Here is a 23175-nt window from a genome sequence, read left to right as displayed (position 1 = left end):
GAACGTAAAACTGAATTCCTTTGCTGTGAGTGATGTGTTCTTCCTGTGTGTTAGTTTCTTTTTTAAATGTAATTTGCAAGTTAATATGTTTTATCTAAGAGTGAGAAAAAGAATAATACTTACTTGTGGTGTTGTGACACTTAAAACCAAAAAAATCTCTGGAGACAGCCTTGCAGCTTTCATTTGCTTACTGAAAATAGGAGCACTCATCCTCTGCATTGACTTGGTCTTTAAATTCCTTATGGCCCTTTTGCATTGCCTAATGTCAGTAAGACTCTGAATTTAAACATCTTTACAAGAAAAGTGGCACGCATAGGAACAGTAGAAATGTTAAAACTTCCATTCTTGACTCTGGTATTGCTATTTCCCCTCTTGCTGGCTTAGGAAAAAACATTAATAGATGTCGAATTAAGACTTCATCAGTGAGTCCGTACTTCATTCACTTAGAATCCTTACAGCTATTTTTTACTGCATATAGTGATAATTACTCCTGTTGGCAGAGCAGAACTAATCTAATCTGCTTTGGCTGCTGAAATCTGTGAAGGAGCCAGGAATGATTTCTGCGTTGAATTGTTAACCCTGAATGTACAATTCTGTCAGTACCACAGTGGGCCCCTGCTTTGTCTGAGTACCTACTAATCTGGTGTTAATGAACATAGAGATATTAAAGAAAAATTGTGTCATCTAATAGAGGTATAACGTGCTCCTATTTTGGTAACCCTGCTTTTGGGATTGGTCTGTCAAAGATGCCATGTGTTGGGGAACCATCCAGATTGGCTTATGGAAAGGAGCCCTTGATATATGAGCAGCTGTAGCTGTAAGTACCTAATTTTCTTCCTTTATTGGATGCGGCTGAAAGAATTTAAAGGAAGCTAGACATTTCCTGTGTGCACACATTATGTAGGAGCTGATGAAACCCTTGGGTCGGTATCTGTAGTTATTGTTGCCTAAATATATATAGGTTCAAGGTACAATTTTGGTCTTGCTGCTGCGTAGCTTTGCTATGGTCACAGTGTCTTCGCTTCACAGCTGGAAGAGGTGATGGTGCTGTTTGGTCACAGTAGGGAGTTCCTGGCTCTCTCGCTTAAATTTGGACTTAGCAGGATTCAAACAGCGTTAGTATAGAATTTATGTTACTGCTGTCAACACAGTTGTTGCAATAAATACTGAAACAAGTGAGAAGAGAAAAAACTGCAACCCTCAGGGCATTAACCAACTTCTTTGATGGAAACTTTGAGGAGACAAGTTGTTCTGTTTCGGTGCTTTCTTTTACTGAAACAACTTGCACATATCAATCTTGGTGACAGAATGTAGGAAAGCAATTCTTCCAGTTAAATACATTATGGCAATTTTTATATTTCTCCTCTTGCTCAAGAGGTATAACTGCATTATTTTCCTTTTTGCGTATATTCTGAAGAACAGAGTGGAAACCAAAATGAGATATTCCCAGCTAATCTGTTCCCATCAGAACAGAAGTGGACAGGCAAGGTCAGGAGCCCATGTTTTGCAGTAAGTGCTGAGGTGTAGGAAGAGCATGTAAGTGTTATGGCAGTGATCTGTTCCTCTGGTATTCTTCTGCCTTCTATTCTTGTGTAATTCTGCTTTTCTAAGACCATAAATGATTGACAGAAAAATCTCCCATCTTCACAAGCCTGTATGATCTTCCTTGCATGTAACATCAGTATTTCACAAACTAAAAAAAGAAAGTGATTGTGCCTTCTGAGATGCGTGAATTGAAGCCAAATTTGTTCATCGGATTACTTCCCTTTTATATACTTGTTTTGAACGTCTGGCCTTTCCTCAACTATTTTTGTCATAAAATGCTTGCTGTTACATAAAACCCCACAATTTTTTGTTTATGCCTATAAGGCTGTTTAAAGACTAGGCAAAGGCGAATAGCTGCAGCCGTGTAGTTTATAAAGTGGTACCACATAGAGGAGGAATAGGAGGGGAAGATTTCTGGACTTCCCCTGATTGACATGCCTTATTTCTCCCACAGGAGGCAAGGTGGATTTAGTGGACAATTGGCTAAGCAGAGTCCTCCTTTTTTCTACGTTTTTACTCTTTTGTCATAGCTTCTACGTGATGGTGGCTAGGGGCGACTGGCCTCAGTTCTCGTGCAGTTACTGGGAACCTCCTGAAGTGTGCGTGGGGCCGTGAATGCAACATGCAAAAAAGCCTGGGAAGTGTGGTGATGAAGGGATGGGTATACAATGTCAGCAAAAGTGAATCACACTGGAAAAAAACCACCGTCCCTGATGTAGAGTGACAGTGATCCATTTTGTTTTCAATACCCCTTTATAGCCTAGCATCTATTTAGACTGTCTCAGATGGTCAGGCTTCAGTATGTTCTCTAGTTTGTCCTAAATGCAGTATGAATGTCTGTTGATCCAGATACAAATAGAAGGAAACTGCCAGCTCCTCAAGGTTTCTTCCTTGCTTGTGACTAAATCACCATAATAAAAAGGAGGTGGAAGTTGAAATAAATACAAATAGCTGTTTTTTCCACTATTGGTAATTTAAAAAAAAAGTTGAAAGTGGATTAGAACTCTGTCTTTCCTAAATGCTTGTCATTTCTTGGCCTTTCAGTTTTCACTCGCCTGGCTGGTGTTGCTATATTGGAATTTCATAGAAATGTCTCACGGCAGAATTTGATCTTCAGAGCTCTTTGTGTTGGTCTCTGAACACCCTTAGGAGTGCTTTTAGTACAAAAGACACATCTAGATACTGAATATTATGGTCTGTATCAAACAGACCTTTATTCCATTGAAGTACTTCAGTGCTAAAATATATTTTCTGAGAAATACCTCTAAGATTATATGAATAGAAGATACATGAAATTGATTTTTTTTTTTTCTTTTGCATTTAATCTTTCACTTCATTAGAGGCCTGGTTAGAGAAACCACTCTTCCCTGTGGGCAGCTGTAGTTCTGCCTGTGCTTTTTGTATCTAATTAGTCATATCTATTCAGTACCCTTTGTAAAATATTTCTATACATTTCTGTCAGCACACATAACCATGTCATGTGTTGAAAAAGCCTCAAATAAATGTTTCTTTTTGTGTGAAGTGGACAATGTTATGGTAGAAAACAGCATGCTTTTTCTGTGGAACTTAGTATAATTGGGTTTGGCCATTCTCTTCCACTGTCTTCCATTTGTTCAGACAAATACAGTCCCAATTATACAAACAATACCTGCTTTTTCAGGTGGTAGACCTTTTTTTTTTTTTTAGCAAACTTGCTTTTCATTTCAATAAATGTTGTGATAATGCCTCTTATAAAATTAAATTCAGTGCAGAATGGACCAGAGGCCACTAAAACTCTAATCTGTTCCATAAAAACACAGTGGTTTATCACAAGAGGTGTACCATTTCAGCAGTCTGACAATGACATTATCGGTTTGTAGTAGTGTAACTAATTATGCTGTGAAACGTTAGGGTGCTTTAGAAATGTCTTGATAATCTACAAATGTTAACATTGACAATTGTTCTCAGGGTCCTGAACCCCAACGGGTTGTGATTTTGTCAATCTGTCTCTGGGTGCTGGGTGTGCTCTCCTCTCATGGTATACCTGGAGATCAGCCGGGTATAAGCTGTATTTTTCACTAGTGTAAACTTTTTCAGATTTATGGCTTATACTACCCTACTGCAATGTTTTTACTGATCCATGTATTAAGAATTTTGGACTGTTGTCTCCTAATATAGCCACATAGTTGGGGAAAAAAAAGAGGGGGGGGGGGGGGGAAAAGGCAGCATTAACTCTTTCAACAGAATGTTTTTAAGTTATGTTATCTTTTAATGAAGAGAAACCGGTTCTTGTACTGAATGATAACGTTTCCTGTGGAGGAGACTTTCAGAGATTAGACCAAGTGAGAGATGTCTAGCTCTCCTTTCATCTCTGAGAGAACTGGGTACCCAACTGCTCTTTATGCCTTTAATGATCTCCTTTGTGGTGTGCCGAAGTATAACGTTTTTCTTTGAAAAAGAAACACAATAATGTGGTAGGTTTCCAAATATCCTGAGGACTGTACTTACTAATGAGAGACTGGAGACTGATGATGCCTCTTCCTTATTGCCAGCGAGGAGGGTTGTCGTTTATAGAACTTCCCAGATTTTAGGTGTATGCCCTTTCTTAATTTGGAGGTTTCTTTTACTAATTTGTACTTCTTCATACAATAACCACAGTGATAAAAATCTTTGTTTTCATTGAGGAAAATTTGTTCTTTTAGATGATTGCTATATAAAGTTTTGGAAATATTTCTGAAAGTTTTCTGGGTAATATAATCAAATAAATAACATTTCTAAAACATGAGTCGCATATAACGAGTTCCTTTTAAAGTGTTTCTCCCCCCCCCGGCAAAATGAGTGCATATAAATATGAACACATTTTTGGTTTTAGTAGTCTCATGGTTTTATCCTGGTAGCTACTGTGGTTGGCTTAATAGTTCAGTGTTTTCATTTTACAAGAGGAAATTGATGGATACTGAATCATTAGATGCCCACCTAAACTCACTAAGCAGTCTTTGAACTAGCAGGGGGGTTAGACTTTTGTGTCAGGAGGCCTATTCTGCTAAAGGCACTGTTTGGCACACACTCACTGATGATGTGGTCCCATCTCAAGTGCAGGTAGATCTGACAAATGCTTAGTCTGTGGTTTCTAGAGCCTACAAGAAATGCAATATAACTGCTGTGTTGCCATATGGTTATTGAATGTTAGATTATAATTATGTCAAGTCTGTTTAACATATGATAAATGTTAAGTGCACTTTACCACTTAATGAATTAGTGAGTATATTAAAAAAAGGGGGGGTGATAGGGGATTAGATTCTTCTTTGGTCTCTCTGTTAGAATATTCCAAAGAATTTAATTTATTACTTACAGTGTAGATACTTTAATATTTCCTTTAAAACATGTGAGCTAAGTGAAACCAAATTTGTTGTAATATGCTCTCCTGTCTATTTGCATATAATTCATAGTAACAATAATTTAAACACAAAAGGCTGATGTCACAAAATTCCCTCTAAATTTGAAGTAACTGATAAATCTTGTTGAAAAAATGCTGCCATCTTCATCTTTTATTGTAGGAGATCTCTGTTAAGAATAATGGGAGAAGTTTTGCAGAATGGGAAGGGCATTTTGTTTGTGCATAACTGCTGATACATTAAATGGTTCTTTTAGCTATATTAAGAAGCTAAATGCAACTCACTGAAATGCTCTCTAGCAAATCTAGGACAGATTTTAGGCCCATGACAGCTCCTGTCTCTCCCTTAACTTCTTGCTCTCCTTAGAGGTAAACAACTTAATGCAGCTGTAAGCTTTCTTTGCACTGGCAGACTTCAGCACTAACTAATCTAAACTCAAGACTTAGGTTTTAAAAAGGCAGCTGAGTTTTCCAGTGGGGAAAAAGTTTCTCAGTGGTTGTGAGAATTTCAATGTAAGAAAGTAAATTGGTATTCAAGTTGAATCAGTATTCGGCATTGGACAAACCTAGTGGCCCTAGATGGCTTTTAAGGAAAATAATAAAAAACCTGGGGAAAAAAATGTATTGGAAAACAATCGCTTTGTATGTGTCACCTTGTTTTTAAAGCTGTGGACTCCCAAACCAGCTAATCTTCTGGTTCTTTCTGCCAGCATCACGGTGGAAGCAGCACATAGACGTTAAATCTCTTAGCCTTCTAACCTTGTAATTTTGACTTGGAAGCTATAATCTTTGCAAAACCAGAGAGGCTTGGGATATTGACTAAGCAAGCTAGACTAATTTTTCAAATTTCACTAGGCATAAAAGCAGTCCGGCATAAATGCAGTGTTGTCCTCGAGCAGCCCAGCACTGGCTGCCCCCCGTAAGCTGGGAGCAGGTGCAGACGGGGGCCTGTTTGGGGTGGAGGCTGCAGCTCCGCCTGGTACATCTCCGGCCACTTACACTTAATGTGGCAGTTGTCAGTCACAGATGCCTTCCTGGGAGCTTTGGCTTGTGCAGGGATTGCTTCTGTGATGCTCTGTGATGAGTTTGTCGGCTGTTGACTTGATGTCCACAACCGTCCACTAGAGTTGTCTACTCCTGAAGCTTCTCTTGTTGAATCAGTGCTTTCACATCTGTAACCTTGCTGTGAATCTGATCTATCAGGTGCTCTGCCTTTTCTGTGTCTGGCTGGTTAGTTCTATGTAAGACATGAAGTAGGGCTCCCTGTTGAATTGGTATTTTGTTGTCTCATGCTGAAGGTAAAGCAGTGACATACTTCGTCTGAGTGAGCAGTCTGGGTATTTATTTCTTTGCACTCAGGAAAGGTGTGGCTGTCACAGTCTGTATTAATATAAAAAATACTGCTTTGATAAACAACATTAAGTTGGAACATAGAGCAATCCTATTATCCATCCTAACGTAAATGATCCTTATTCTTATGAATCCACTATAACATGGAGAACTCTAGGAACTCAGTTTTAATATTGAGTTGCTGTATCAGTACGTTTTAAATGCATATTCAAAGCACAGTGCTGGGTCATTTGAAATACTGTTGCATATAAATATTGTATTTGCTTTCGAACTGTACTGTATAGTGGATGGTAAGACTCTACAACAGCATCTTTATGGAGCGAATGCCCTCGTAAGGTACTAGTACCTTATGGAGCTAATCATTATCAAGAATGGATATTGCACTTTTTAGCTATCCCTCTTTAGTTACTGCAATGCTATTGATAGTTATTGTCTATTGTACTGGTAAGGTCTTTAAAAAAAAAAAAGTCTACAGGAAAATGCATTAAAAGCCTTATAAGGAGAGCATCGTGGCAGAAGCTTTATTCTTTTCCAGACTCAGATGATCATTTATGCCTGTGGATAACTTCAAAGGAAATAGTCTTTGATTCAGTACAAGGTGAAAAAAGAAATTAAGGTGGTTTGAGGATGTTAAATCTCCACTAGATACATTGTAAATGACTTCTCAATTGCAAATTTCATTCGCTCCTGTGTTCCAGATGGGGAATATGTATTCATAATGTCTTTAGTGTGTTAAAACAGTGCATGTGTTCATTAAACATTCAAACTAGACTTTTATCTTAATAGCTGAAGACACTTGATGTATACATGAAGAATTACTTTCTCATATTAATATAATTTTATTAAGGTAACTTTATTTGTTTTGTTCTATGCTGTCTGTAGAGAACTGAGAAGTAATTCTGTATTTAGACTGATTTGTATCTAGTAGCATATTGTAATTTCTCTTTGTTGACGTAAAAAGAGAGAAAACAGTTTCTGTTCACAAAGTGTCTACTCAGAATTTGGTTAATGCTTTTGAGTCTGAAGGGAACTTTTATGGCTGAATTAGAACCAGTGGAAGATCACAGCATAGTGGAAGTGCTGACTTACAAATAACTGTATTGGTGAATTTTGTAATATATTTGTGACCAAAGTTGCTAATTGACACACTTGATGCTTAGTATTTTTGTTTTCTTTCCCCTAGTTTCTTTGCTTGAAGAATATAAGGACTTTTCTTTCGGCATGTTGTGAAGTATTTGGGATGAAGAAAAGTGAACTTTTTGAAGCATTTGATTTGTTTGACGTGAGAGATTTTGGAAAGGTAAGGATCCTTTTAATTATATCCTGAGTAACACCTGTATTCTGCTGCTTGAGTATAGAAGACTTTTTTGGTAGATGTCGTGTAGAAGTTGTGACTAATGGATGAGCATTCGTTAGCGAAAAAACAGTGGGGAACAATTAAGAAAGCAGAATAATTAGATTTACATTGGAGGGGCTAATAAAGGGCAGAGAAAAATCCCTGGTAGGAAAGTTCTGAAGGTGTGAAATGCATAGATAAATTAAAAACCAGGTTGAAAGATGCTGAGTTAAAGGTAAATGGAAATGTATGAAGATGGCAAACTGTGGGCGAGTGCTGTCTGGTGAAATCACTTTTGACATAAATAGTGTGGAATCAGAAACCCTGGGCCTATACATTGTAAGACCACATGGCACAGAGCATGTTTCTTTGGTCGCAAGTGCTTGAAATTCACCCGTGTATTTGCCCTTGTAATTTTTTTTTTTTTGACAATTAGTTTTTAAATCTGTTGCTTTTTCTAACCTGCTGTAAAGCTCAGATAAAGCTATGGTGGGTTAATGTGACGATTCTGATTTACATAGCCTGAAGTATATTCTGTAAGCCTATGATTAGTTATTCTATATGTAAAAGGTTTTTCCAGTCTATTGTTCACAACCTCCTACGTATCTGTTTGATCTGTCATTGCCAGCATATGTTCAGTTCAACTTCAGTTTCTGCTTTTGAGTCACAGGGTATCGTTACCCTAATTTCACAGGAAAAGGTCTAAAAATTACCTGAAGTAGCACCAAAAATAGTTATTTATTCAAATTTAGTATATTTCAAGCATTATTTCTTTTTTTAAGAGATCATACTTTTACTAACTAATCTTTATGCAATGCTGTTTTTATAAGTAGACATAGAGATAAAGATGATGTAAGAGTGCAAGCATGAATCAGGGCTGCAATATGCCTGAGTGTTTGAAATGGTTCAGTGATTACCGTTAACCAAAATATCTAATTATTTTTCTGAATCTTTTGTCTGGTTTTAAGTCCTTTGAGTATAAAATTAGATAAACCTGGTAATTCCATTTATTCTTTAATTATGCTGAACATCTTTTGTCCTCATAAATCATATTTAAGACAAAGCTTTTGTTAAAATGTGGTCTTTTTTACAAATTTAGTGTATTGCTTATTAAAAATGAGATTTGTTTTTGTTTTGATTTTGCAAGTAGCAGAGGAATTAAAATTGTTGGTTTTGATTTTTTTTTTTTTTCATGCGCTAGCAACGTATTATTTAAGGTGTTTAATAAGTCAAGGGTCTTAATGCTTGCTTCAAATCTTTGATACCTGTGCCTAATGCGCAGAAGTTTTTTACTATTGTATGTTCTAGTTAATTGCTGGGAGTTTCACATTTAGTGCCACATAAACATAACCAGCCTGGTTTTTTTAATACAGGCTAGTTTTGGAGAAGTATTTTGCAGTGCAAATTATTGTTGCTGCATCGTTGAATACCCAGTAAACAAGTTCTGAATTAAGGCTGAATTTAACCCAACAAATATGTTTCTGGCTCTCTTTAATTGTAATTTTAACACAATTTATTTTAGATTACAATTTTATGTAAGTAGAAAAATTGGTAAAAAAAAAAAGTGTCTTCCATCCACAATATTTAGTATTTTATTTCTCTTCCCAAAGTAAAATTGGATACAGAGATTTTTTTACCACGTTTGTTGCCACAGTATAGCACAAATAGACTAAATATTTCTGGTACTGGTATTTCAGTTTTAGCGATGGTGATAGTGCTTACAAGCAATGGTTTCTCGAGTCTCGGCCTCTTCAGTGGCCTTTGTCACCTTTCTTGGAAAGCTAGCAGGTAAAAATGCAGCGACAAATTTGAAAGACACTGGTGTGTGGGATTCTTTAATGAGGCCAACTGCGTGCGTGGTAACAGCTGCTTGTGCAGAGGTGGAGATGCGAAATTGAACAAGCCTGTGCAATCCTTGCAATAGCTGTGCTGGGTGCCCTTTTAGGTGCATAATGGCTCTGCTGTTCAGCTGTTTCCATTGCGTGCTTGTGTGGAAGCTTGCCACAAACAAGTGGAGGTTGCAATATGCTGTATTTGGATAGGCTGGTCTGCATATTTTACTAGCCTCTGCAGATGAGCATGTAGTTGGCCTCCTAAAGTAGTTTGTGAACTTGAGGCCATTAAGAAAGTGGAGGGGAAAATTACAACTATATTAAAATGTATAGCTAGCCTTATGATGAGTTATTTCTATAGCTATAAAGTGTCATGTTTCTACAGTTAGCTGAGAATATCTGTAAAGTGGCATAGGATTTCAGCTGCGTATCTGATAATGTACCTATTACTTTGGAAGTTCTGAGTGCTAGTAGCAGCGGTGAGAATAAGAAAGCTTATCTTTTTCAAGTTGTTTTTTGCTTCTCAACTTTCCCCTTCATTATTTTTTTTTCTATGAATAACAACCCCAAGATAGTCCTAAACATCCAGCCTTCTTGAATTGAAGCTGTATATATGCAAAAGGCTAAAACAACAGTGCTGCAGATTTTCCCTGCTACTACAACCAAGTCATTCTGCTGTTTCTAAAATAATTCTTTGAACTGCTCTCCCTAAATGTGTACAAGATATGAATGATCTTAAAATTATTACAAGCACAAACAAAAAGGATAATGTGGTTTAGAAACAGTCTGTTTTCCAGACTGTTGACCAAAAAGGTTATGGAATGAGTGTGTGCAATATCTACAGCCTCTAACACATTTGGATGTACTGGAAGCTGTCATGAGATGTCAGAATTTGGCAAGTACTTAATAGAGATGTAAATAAACTGTAGCTGAAGTGACTCCATAAGTCTTATATATCTGGTATTTTTAAATGCTTCAGTTGAATTTATAAAGAAATGATTATTGCATTTGTTGTCTTATGGTGAAATATTTTGCTTAATATGACAGATTGCAATGACTATTGAAGTATGCTAGTGGAGGGAACAGGAGACGTGTCAACTGTAAATGAACAATGTGCCTTCAAGGAAATAAGATTGAAGGGAAAAATCAGATGAGACCCCTGGTGATGGAAACTGTCATTTTTTAAAAATATTCTCATGTTTTTCAACTCTTTAAAGAAAATGGCAGCATCACTCTGTGCATGGTAGAAGTAGCAGCTGTACACTGCCTATATAGTCATAAAACTTTTAACAGACTTGTGAAATACCAGTTACAAAATGTTTGATGTAACGGTGAAACTTGCATTTAATAGCTAGGGGTAAATGAGCTGTTTTCAGATGATTTGACATAACGTATGAAATTTGACTTGAATTTTGTGCTCCACTTTGCAGACACTCTTTGATCTTTCAGTGATTAGAGAAAGAGTGTATGCAGTGTAGATGGAATCAGAGGTGAAGCTGAAGCCGTAGATAGTTAGAGAATAGGTAAGGAAACAGGGAAGCAGGTAACCCCATGAGTATGTTTTTAGTGCCCACATTCTGTATGAATATTGGTATCAGCTGCTACAAGATGAGGGTTTTCTTCTGTTTCAAGTATAATAGCACAGATTTTCTTATTTTTAGACTGACTGTGCTTGAAAAAAGAGGGGCTACATTACACAGAAATAGGAAGGTTCTTAAATCATGCTTTCTAAAACTACATAAAACTTGTTTTTCCTTGAGTTCTACAGTATTCAGCCATTCCCACTCACTCACCTTTCTATCAGTACATTTCATTGTTGCTGCATTAAGTTCCTGACGGAGCATGAAATGCCCTCCCACGCACACGGGGTGCCAGACAGTGTTTTCATTACGAATTCCATGCTGAAGAGTCATTTTTCACTAGCGCAGGGTTGTCAGGTTCTTCCTTTTTACCTGTGTGCCAGAATCAACAATGATGTTGATACTTGTTCTTTCAGCTCCGTGAGCCCTGCACGCTGCTCCACCAGCAGTCTTTGCTGTTTGGTATGCTGCAACAAATTGTCGCTATCCCATTCTCTGACGGAAGTTTGCAACTGATGTGTTGCAGAAATGGGAATCTGAGGATTAGTTCCAGTGCCTGTTGATGTCAATAGACGCTCCCCGGTCTCAGAGAGCTGTGTTTGAGGTCCTGTGGGGGAAAATGGTGTCCAGATACTGTCAGAAAAAGAACTTTGTGTACTCTACTTTTAAATATTCTAAGCAATGTATAACTGAGCACAGAGTGGTTTTTATGATATAACTGATCTAATATGAACATAGCCATAGACCCGCCCTAGTAGGGGTCCTGCAATAGATGTCTAGAAATAACATAAAATATTCAATCATAATTTAAAAAAAAAAAAAAACAAACAAGGGGATCAAATATCAACTGCTATCAATGAAACAAGTACCTAATTGTTTAAAAGCATATAACATAATGTCTAGTGTAGCTAACTCTCTGGTGACACTTAAAAGGCTAGCTTATGCGAAAGCAAGCAACTGCTGTGAAAACACTGAGCACATATATTAAGGTCATGTAGTTTGTGATCGTTTTAGTCACTCTCTTAGTGCAAAGGAAATCCGGGCTATGATGCAGCAGAAAGTCATGCTGAAGTTGAGGATCCTGATGTATTAGTATTCCCTCAGGTTTAACAGATTCCAGGAAGATCAGGCAGATGTGCATGAGATACATAGACCAAAAATCAACATAACAAAGAGCAACAGTTATTATAAGAAGTTATGTACCTTTCCAGGAAGAGAGAGGAGGAAAAATGTTCAGGAAATCTTCTGTAAAACTGAAGCATTTGAGACAAACTGCAGTTGTTTCACGTTTTATTTGGTTAATTTAATGAGTGAGGTAATAGAGCAAAATATGAGCACTTTCACTAATAGAGTTACATTAAAACTGCAGAACACTGGGGAACATGCCAAGACATTATGGCATATTTTTGTAAAGATATTAAAATGGAGAAGGAGAAATGAACTAGTAAAAACAAGACAGTCATTAAAAACAGAGCTCTGTGTCTGCATTCTCTGAGCTCTTTTAGTGGTAGAATTAAAAATACAGCTTAGTGGTTTGCTCAAGAACTAGCTGTACAACTGCTTTTAGGAGTAGCGTTGTAAGTTTTTCAAATGTTTCAGTGAGATCGACTGGTTTGGGATGAATGACACTTGAACTCCTTCAAGGTGTACTTGCAAATGTGGGAGAATGAAGAAACAGAAAATACGGACAGGTTTCAGCTTCCTTCTGCGTGGAAATTCTTTGGACAAAATGAGCAAGAAAACACTAGCCTGTTGCAAAACTGCTGAAATGCTTGGCATGTATGGAAGACCTTATTTGTTAGGTATCATTTCTGTTTGTATAGAGTTACATAAAGGTCAAGCACGCAGCAGCCTCCCGAAAAGCCTCCCTTAAATCATAACAAAAAATTACTTCCAGCCCCAGAGTACATAAATCATAGTTTTGGGCAAAGTGATGAGGTGGGTGAACGAGTGGGATGAATAATGGTATAGCTCATCAACCACCTTTTTGAAAAGTCCTTGAAAATTTACAGAAATAGATTGCCATGGTGTGACAGTGGAAACCATTACAAACACTAGATAAATTTAGTGTACTTATCTGTAATAATTTCTTGCAGCAATCATCACCAAGGAGTCTGTACAAATTGCTAGGCATATAACTTCCATAAATCTAAAACCATTAGCATGAGCTTATAGCTTCTACATGAGCTTATGTATTTAGGCCTGAATATTTCAGGCTTATGGTCTTGAGTGTTCTTGTGGCAGAATATTAGTGGACTGTCACCTCACTGGTCTTTTCAAATGAGCCTTCTGAATTTCTTAAAGGTTTGTCATAACTTTTCCAAGTTATAATGTTTGCTTCCAGTTGATGAAAACGGTAATGATAATCTTCGTTTTTGACCACATCACAAAGTGTTGAACACACCACAAGTATTTGATCATTAACGAAAAATTCTCATCCAGGGAGTGCTTGGGATGTTTTGGAAGTATGGGAAGACTTTGAGTCCTTACATAATGTAGGCTTCTGTGCAGTTTTTCAGCAGATGTGACCAGGTTTGGAAAGTCAAGGTTAATGAGAAACTGCTAATATAAGAGAATAAAACTGAGTTTCTGAGCATGTTTCTCTGTTGTTAAGAAAATCTTGTCCAAACGTTAGGTGTGATTCACGTATCCTGGAGACACCGAACTCACAGCGTTGAATCCTGGTAGCATGCATTTCTCTTTGAGGTGGAAGAAGTTTTGGAGGAAGAGGACAGTTGGAGCTTGAATAGGTTTAACAGGGTTTAAGACTTATGTCTTCTCACACATTTGTTTATAGAAATGTTTTTAAACCTTATTTTTAAACAGGGAATTAATTCCCTGTAGTACTTGCAATACAAGCATTTCAGTAACCAAAAGTTGACGGTGAAACTGGCAACTAAACCCTAAACTTCTTGAATTTATAAATATTGGTGAAAGTAACACAAATATAAACCATAAATAAAAACAGAAGACAATAAATGAGTGACTTGTGGATGAAGTCCATATGAACTGTGAAGAGTTTTGTGTGTATCTTTTTTCTGTGATAGTGAAATTGTTTACCCTCTGAGAAGGATACGAAATGTGGGTTTTGTGTTTGTTTTTTTTCCTCCCTCTTTTGCAAAGCCTGGAGGCTTCCAAAGAGGAAAAGCATGACAGTTTTCTGTTACTACATAGGATAGATGGAAGAGGAGAAGCTGAAGTACAATTTCTATAAGCTGTTCCATGCTCTCTCCTGCTTGCAGTATAATTAATTTCTAAGAGAATCCGTCTCCCACTTTGACCTAGATTCTCCTGCTTGCCGCCTGGGTTCTCTGCTTGTTCTTCTCTCTGCTCTGGGATTTTGAGATTCAAATGACATAGGCATACAATTATAATGTCTCTAGAAACAAATAGTATAGGGCTATCGCAGTTACCTGGGCCTGTTGGTCATTCTGATATTTCCAGTTACCACATGAAGTAGGCTTGACGTCAGCCTAAAAGCCTGTTGCAAATTGTGTTTGAACTTCATATCTCATTACAATGCAAGATTGGTTTTTCCACTGAACTTACAGAGGCTTGGTCTGTGATTTTTGGACCAATTCACTTCTATTTTTGTCATCAATGGTGCAAATGAAATAATCAAGTCAGAGGTTGAAGTAGGGTGCAATTGTAGAGCTAAAGGATTTACAATTTTTACTCTCTTAACGATCCTCTGCCTTTTTTGAGCTGGGAGGACATTTACTTTCTATTGATATTCCTCATGTCTGCTTGTAGGTATTAGATGCTGGTAAAAATACCACCACTGTGTAATGAAGACGACTTCCTGTTGTGTTTTTTTGTTCCTGTTCATTCCATTTATATTTTGGAAATGATGAAGGGAAGAAAGAACTTGGTGTCACTGCATGGTCTCAGCTCTAGGGAAGACCATCCATTGCACATCAGCCTTTTATTTTCCTAGCCAGGAATTGGGCAAAGCCATGCAGTTGTTTGTTCTGATCTCCTAACTAATTTCCCACAGCCTAGGTAGCGAAGACTTGATCTGATCCACAGAGCTATGAACTTTAAAGTTTATAGCAAAGTTACATTATCATCTGTGGCAACAATTAATGTTTCACCATTAAGATTTATGGCTACCCAAACTACCTCGATGTTTTCCTATTTTAATTAATTTTACCTTATGGCAGTCTCAGACTGTACTTTGCATTGAGTTCAGGGCTTATTTTATGAGAGTGGATGTTTTTAAGGTGCTCTCCATTTCAGATCTAAAACTGTGTTCTTCATTTATATACTGATTTTCCGTAATGGTACCTTTTGTCATGGTTGACTGCACATCCTTTTTTAGATCATGAGACAAGACTTGTGCCAGTGCAAGTCATGGTCAGGCTTTGCTTTGGCTCCCCTTTGTTTAGAATTTATATTAATGTTTCTAGGGAGAGAACTTCATGAGCGGTTTGGACTACACTTTCTGTCTGCTTGTAACAGTCATATTAAAATCTAATGCTTCATGAAGCCATGTGGACTCAAGTGTAGTCGTTTTACAGGGTTGGGTGGATTGTTTTGAACACTTGGCTACTCTTGTCTCTGAAGAAGTAAGCCACTACTACTGTTAAATGATGGTAAGAGATGAAGTGACAGTGCAGCTTTAGTTACTGTATTTGAATATAAGCGGGTCAAGGACAGCCTGTGTGCTTGTCTACTGTATTGAAATAGTACAATATCTCCAGATTTTTAGGTAATAGGGGACAGCAGGCTGTACAAGGTGCTTTAGTGTTGATGCACTTTAGCATGCTTAATTAGCATGCAAAAAGTCGTCTACTGTTCTTGTTGAAAAATGCATATGCCACCACATTCCTTTGGATTTAAGCAATGTATCTTCGTGATTTGTTTGTTTATGCTGTGTTTACTGTAAAAGCGTTAATTCAGCTCTTTAATATGTGGCTTATCACTTCTTATGTTTGTTGGGCCTTTAAGGTCCTTCCTGGTTTTCCTTGTCTCCACCTCTTTTTCTTCTGCTGTCTGTTTTCTAGCTTTGGATCTATTTGAATCGACCCATTTGACATATTTCAGTTCTACTTGTCTACTTGAGATTTTAATAAAGGTTGCAGAAGAGACTCTGGGAAGATCTTTGATTTAAAAAAAAAAAAAAACACAACCAAAAAACCAAAAAAAACCCAAAAAACCCCAAACAAACCAACAAATCTGTCTCGAAATAAGCCATATGAGGTTATGTGCAAGATACAGTAGGATGCTTATTCTAAAGTAATACTAAACCAGGCACCCTGTTTAAAATGGGAAATGATTTTGTGTAGGATCTACATAAGACAGCGTTCAGTTTCTTACTGCTACATCCTTGAAGAGTTTTGATTACAACAAACTTAGCTTAATTACTATGATACTGGTAAACTGTGTTCTTCCTAATGTGCAGTGTTGTTCCTCTGTGCCTGGCCTTTTGTCTGAGCAAGAGACTGACACAAGCAACATTATGAATTACCTAGAACACATTTGTGCACTGTTATCTGCTTTTGTTATTATTTCCTGCAGCTCACTTTGAATCTTAGCTGACTGCATCAAAAATCAAACATTAGGAAACAAAGAAGCAGAAAAAAACAAACAGGAAGGATATTAAGAAGGGAGCAACTTGAAATAATTATCAGTCCCTGTGTTGCTTGCCAGATGTTTTTGTTGTATGCATTAATGATGACAACAGCAATTCAATTAACTCGATACATTATCTATGCATAGCTTTAAAATAATAAAGTTGGTGACTTTCTTTGCTCCATTGCAATATAAAAAAGTTAAGAGAAAGTGTAATTACTAAGTTTGGTTTTTTCCTCCTATCTTTTCCTTGGAATGATTTGAAATAGCTAAACTTCTCTTACTGAAAGATGTCTTCTAGCCTCTCTCTCTATATCTCATGAGTTTAAAACATTATCGAAGGGTATCTGTGCTAAACCTCCACCAGAGACATTTGAGCTGCTCTTCAACTCTGCCCAAGAAGGAGAAATTGCAAGCTAGGGAGATGGTGGCTTAAACCATCTCTTGTGCAGCGTTGGAATTTCTTCTGAAGAGTTAGTCAAACAAGTGGAAGCATTCTCCAAGACTAGCTGCTAATGACATCGTGGGGCCAAACCTGGGAGATGTTAGTATGCTGGTGGAAAGCCAGACTGTGATTTTTTTCTGCTCAGTCTGTAGACTCCCCCTCTTCGTGCAGGCAAGGGGGAGACCACCTGCCAGCTGTTCACGGTTGGTAGTTCTCCTGTGTAAAGCAGAAGTGTACTGGAGTAAAAAGTCCCCAACAATAACAACATATTTTTAAAGACAGTAGTTGCTGCTTGTTTCTTTTTAAGTATTAAAAATTCAGGGTTTGTTTAGCCTGAAGAATGCTCTGGTAGTTAGATCGGTTGTAATTTCATTCACTGCTTTTTCTGTCCAATTTCAATAGAAAGTGAAACCTGCAGTGAATGGTTTGCTGCAGGAAACAGGTATAAGTTAGTGAGAAATGTTTACAAAATGTGTTAGAGAGCTTTTACTTAACATGTCGGTGACAGAGCTAGAGAGGTGTTTGCTAATAAAGAATTGTGTTCTGTTTTTCATTCTGACGCAGTAGTTGTGTTATGAATAAATGTCAGATGCACAGCTACAGCATGCCTTTGAAAAGGATGGGTACTTGAAATAGTTTGATAATGGAAAAATAAGTCAGAAGAGTGTATTCCAACATAGTTATGAATCTGAAAAGTTAATATCGTTTGTAGGAGATGGAGATCATAAAGACTATCTTGCTGGGAAAATTAATGCATCTTTTTGTGCAAACATTAAGTGTATTTAGGGAGATGGCTTTTTGTTTTGGTCAAAACATGTTACAGCAGAAATGCTGGATCTTACGTTTTGGATCTTAAATGCTTTTAGCTGTGAAACATGACATGAGATTTATTTGGAGAAGTCCTATTAAACAGATTGTTTGCATTTTCATGGCTTTCTTCATGAGATTTTGAAGGTGAAATGGTGGTTGAAAACTGAGGATTCAACTTCCAAAATAACCATTCAATAATTAAATAATTCAGTGTAAAATTTTGATGAACGTATTAGCTGATAAACTTGGGAACCTGTTTAAAACCACTTGTAAATAATGACAGTTGGTAAGTAGAAAGTAATATTACAGAAGAAATTAAATGTATTGTCAAATAAAATGATTAACAAAAGTGAAATTAAATGACACACTTCAGCTACTGCTAACCTCTACAAGTAAATCAGTTCTTAGATTTCACCCAGTTACAGTTTAAAGCTGTATTATGCCAGCATAGGTCTCAAGACCTACCTGCCTGTAAAGAGCCTTTGATACGAAGTAGCAACAATGCAGGGTGATGCTGAGGAAGCTGACAAAAGTATATTATTTGAGGTCTTGGAAGGTGCTGTTCTGAGCATATTTTATATGCAAATTTTAACCTTAATAAAATTCCCAAATAAAATCGAGTTGTGTGTAGGTCTGAATATATCTTTAACTGAAAACCATTTTGTTCTGTGAACATGTAAGGGACACTTGACAGAATTACTTAAAAAAAAAACCAATTGAGGGCTAGTTATGGTAAATACATTTCCTTCCTCAAAAATGAACTTTAAGATGCTGATAGGTTTAAAGTGTTTCTAAAGTAGAACTGATTTGAGCAAAAATACATCGGTGACGTTGTGCAAGCACGATGTGTGTTTCCTGCAGTGGCTAATTGATATTAGCTGAATAATTCAGCACACTACATAATCCAGTTTTTACCAAAATATGTAAATGACTTGAGGGAGGATTTACTGCCTGTGCCCTTGGCAGGGGAGTAGAGCAAAAAACTGAATGTAAGGTCACTGGTGGGGTGGGGAGTTTTCCACAATTTCCCATTCAGCCTTCACTGGGGTAAGCTGTTGTCCACAACTCACAGAGCGGTTTAAGTGTGAAGCAGAGATGCTGTTGATTTCACAGTGACTCAGTAGTACATTATGTAGCTTTTTCCTCTGCCAGTGCTAGGTAAAAAGAGAATAATCTTCCTGAGTGGTATGAGGCATAGCAGTAGCTGTATGCCCTCTGACTGATTGAGGTACCTGAATATACTTTGGGAGTTGCTTCTGGGCTCGGGGAGATGACGAGGAGGTGATATCACCCAGCACCTCACAGAACACGGCCCGTGAAGATTTGCAAAGTAAAACGTGGCATTAGGAAAGGAAACAATGCCAAGCTTGTGGCAGCCACTGTCCAAACAGTTGGCTCTACTTGTCTAAATAGTATCGCTATTAAAGTCCTGATAAGAGGTGGTAGTTTGCATGTGGGGTAATGATCCCATACAATGTATTCTTGCCTTCAAAAGCTGTCCTTTCAAAAGCAGTGGAACAAGGTGTGAGACCAAATTTCTTAATAATTTTTTTTTTTTACCTGCAAGTTTTCTTTTAAACGCTTTCCTTGCTTGGATAGGTAGTGAAGAGGAAATGTCAAAGCTGCTTGAAACAAAGGGCCAGCCAGGAATAGCTGTGCATGTTTCTCTTGAGATCACTTTCTTTTGCATTTAAGATATTTACTTGACTGTTGCAATTTCTTATGATTTTAGTGTATCTCTTGGTCACCACTGATTTATTTGAAAAGTACAACATATATATATATATATATCTTTTGATATTTAGGCACTTCTGTATGTGGCAGCCTCCTTACAACTTATTCTGGTGTACTAAGTATCATTGAGTGACATAGTTCTGGGTTTATTTTGAGACTAAGTTTTAATGTGTTTTGATTTGGGGAGGGGAAGGACCTCCCTTAGAGTTTTTCAGCTGGCTAAAAAGAAAGGTTAGACGACCCGAGTACCCTATGTAGTGGATGGACACAGACAGTCTGTATGATCTGTGGGAAACAATCTGGGTGTTGGAAACAAGCTTCGTTATGAGTCTTGAAATATTAGCTCAGCGAAGTTAATGAAAATTCTTAAACCACCTGATTAGAAATGTCATCATACCATTTTCAAAGTGGTGAGGTCTACATTCTTGTATATGCTAACTTGGAGGCTGGATGTAGACTGGATACAAGATGTTTTTTTTCTCAGTTGCATATTTTGTGGTGGAAAATGTTTGTTTGAAGCATGATTGTACCTTAATTAGAAAACAAACAGGTTTTTCCTGGCCAAATTAGTACAAGGCTGCTTTAGATTAGGATAAATATTTTTTATTTATATTAATATTATTAACACACTTTAGCATGTGGTTTGTGATTGAAAAAGTGGATTCTAGACCAGGCATCTGATCTTAAATAAATAAAAATCCTGATATTGTCTCACTTTCTACAGACATTTTCCTTATAAAGTTAAACAAAATAGAATAGGAATTCATTTTTTTTCAGAACATAGGAAAGACAAAGTGGTTTTCCTATACCTAGCAAGCATTACATAACATCATCCAAAACTTAGTGAAAGAGCTCAAATACTAGGAACTTAAATGTAACATGCACTTTGATTTTGAACTTTTACAGAGTAATTCACATTTACATTTTGTTTTTTTGATGGAGATTTGGCACTCACAGGTGGGTGGCATAAATTTGGAATCTGTAGGAGCCACAACCAGACTGCTTTTAAATGTTGCCTTTGTATGTATTATTAATTAGATTAACCATTGGTTCAGCAGCACTAGGCATGCTGATGCTGGTTATGGAGTTAAATGGGAATGCATGAGAATATTTCTATTCAAATTGTAGAGCTTTTAGATATTTCTTTATGTCTGTTTCCCTTGTGGAAGTGAGTAGTGCACCTGTGCCTTGAGTAGTCTCCTAAACACTAGGAAAAGGTGCTACTTACAACCTTCACGTTAAAAAGCAATAATCTTACCAAGTAGCAGCGCATGTCTCCCTCACGGTCCAGGTTCAGAAGTATGGGACGTGTACGGGATAAAATGTTTTCATGCTCTCCTGTTTATAGCTTTGCTGGGATTTCTTAAAATTCGTTGGTTTTGAAGTTATATAGATGATATTTTATCGGTCTGTATTAAAATGAAAAGGAAAAGCGATGGGGGATGAGACACAGGAAGGTGGTGAAGTGGGCAAGCAGAGACAGCAGACTGCTCTGACCACTCCCTGCAGGCTCTGGACCACAGAGTTACCGGTTTCCTTCCTTCACGTGTGGCTTTTGGTGCTGGCCTGCGTTCTCCCTTGCTGTAGCCTTACGCCTACAGAACGCAATCTGTATGACCGTTGCTACTTAATTATGTTCTCATCACATAATGTCTAAAATCGTTTTCCCTGGTTAGTTACTGTTTGCTCTTCATCACTGCCTTTCCTCCTTCGCTGCCTTCATCCTTTGCCTCTCTCATCACTTTGCTTTGCAGTCCGGTGTACGTCCCCCTCTCTACAGAGCTTCTTGGGCCTTTTCTATTTCTGCATTTCAGGTTTGTTTCTGCAGTTTTGTTTTGTCTCTTGGTTTTTGCCAGGAGACCGGTCCTGTTATTCCTGTGCTTATTTAAATACATCTTCAAATTTTTCTGCCTAGCAGATAAGCACTCACTACTTGCAAGAGGACAACTGTAGCTCTGTTGGAAATCCTGCAATTCAGCTTCTTTTCCTCTTATACGTTTGTTAGAACTTGAATATCAGGGTGTCTTCTCTCATTTTGGTCATGTAAAGAAATTTACAAGTGTGGTTTTGTTTGCTTCCTCTTGCATCTGGTTCAGAGCATGTTTTTATATGTTGAATAGCACAGTGAAACAAGTCTTCAGTGTCGTCTGGCACCAGCAAACTTCTGGAAAGGAAAAAGAATTCTTAGCACTGATGTTGTGATAAAGTTTTATTTCCTCTGTCTAAACTGAAAAAAACCCCAAAGCTCTTGACATGAAGCTGCAAAGAAGGAACTTATAATTTTGACGCAAACAAATTGTTCAATAAAATTATTTGAAAATTTTAAAATTCCAAGCCATAAAATATGTTTTCATTTATTCGGAATGACTCAAAAGGATGTTTTAACTCTGAGCTGTAGATTTTTCTTAGAACCATGTTTCCCTCTCTTAATTTTTAAAAAAGCTGACATTAAAAAATAGTCAGTTTGGTATGCAGTAGAGGGATGTTTAGGAGAGATCATTCATGTACTGGCGTCTATAACAAATATTGATCAATGCATGCATATATGAACTGCTGTGATGTCTCAAGAGGTCAGAAATTTGGACTTACACCAGATTTACTTTTCCTGAGTTTCTCAGAGTTCATTTATCAAATTCCAAGGTGCAGTAACTGATTCCTCATTTAAAACTGAATTAGAGAACATTGAACCTGAGAGGAAGGTTCAGCTTTCTATTTCTAATCAAATCAGTACTCACAAATGGGACTGTGAAAACTACTGCTGGTGTTCAAATACAGAAAACAAGGGTTGTGTCACAGAAAATAAGGCAACAAAAAGTACCTGAGTGATGGCACTTTTTAGAAGCCTGAATTATGAACTCCAGAAGCTGATCAAGATCTTCCCAGAGAAAATGCTACATAGAAATAGCAAGAAAGTCTTCTGCCAATGCACGCCTCTGGGCTGAATGGAGGGCGCAGTACAAGGCAGGGAAGTGTAGCGTGCTCTACGGTATTGTACATTTCTGCTTGTGTGTGTGTTTGCAGAAGCAGAGACTCCATGTAGTGCTGGCATATAAAGGGAAAAAGGTGGTGGTGGTGGGGGAATCGGAGACATTGTTAATGGTGCACCAGCTTTTGTGAGTGTAAAACTTTGGTGTGAAGTTAGGCCGCAAGGCCATTGCGGTGACTCGAGTTGGTTACGTTCTCCCTTTCCATGGAGGAGACCACAGCTTGGCTGTTCAGACCCTCAAGTTATGATGGAAAGAAGACCCCTGCTTTTTTTCACTCGTGCTGCTGATGTGAGTGCGTTCTGCTGCAGCAGCTCCGGCCAGCAAGGGCTGCCGTTCTCTGTGCCGCTCTTACTGCTCCAGTATTCATGTCCACTAGCAGGTGTCTGGGCAGCACTGGGAGGCAGGAGGTGTGCAGGAGGGTCTCATCAGGTTTGTGTGTTACTGCTCAGGGCTAGTGTGGTTTCAAATCTCTGCCTCGTTCAGGGGGGACAAATAGAGTGCCTAAGATAATGATATTTGCTCGTTTGTGTAGAAGCTAATTTGGATGCTGAGGCATTGGTTTGTTGTTTTTAATTTGAGCACCTGTGCCTAGTAACATAGACACAGCTT

The 23175-nt window shown here is 37.7% G+C and overlaps 1 protein-coding gene across 2 annotated transcripts in view; it reads left to right on the top strand.

Annotated features, from left to right (window-relative positions):
- The window catches only part of VAV3 (vav guanine nucleotide exchange factor 3), a 180291-nt gene that overhangs the window by 27453 nt on the left and 129663 nt on the right, over positions 1-23175 (top strand). For both annotated transcript variants that reach the window (XM_082311703.1, XM_082311702.1), the window contains exon 2: positions 7452-7568. In XM_082311703.1, the coding sequence (XP_082167829.1) occupies positions 7452-7568 (117 nt within the window). The remainder of the gene's footprint in view (positions 1-7451; positions 7569-23175) is intronic.

The sequence above is a fragment of the Platalea leucorodia genome (genome assembly GCF_965183815.1).
Source record: "Platalea leucorodia genome assembly, chromosome: 5".
NCBI lineage: Eukaryota > Metazoa > Chordata > Aves > Pelecaniformes > Threskiornithidae > Platalea > Platalea leucorodia.
This window is presented reverse-complemented; position numbering and strand designations above follow the sequence as displayed.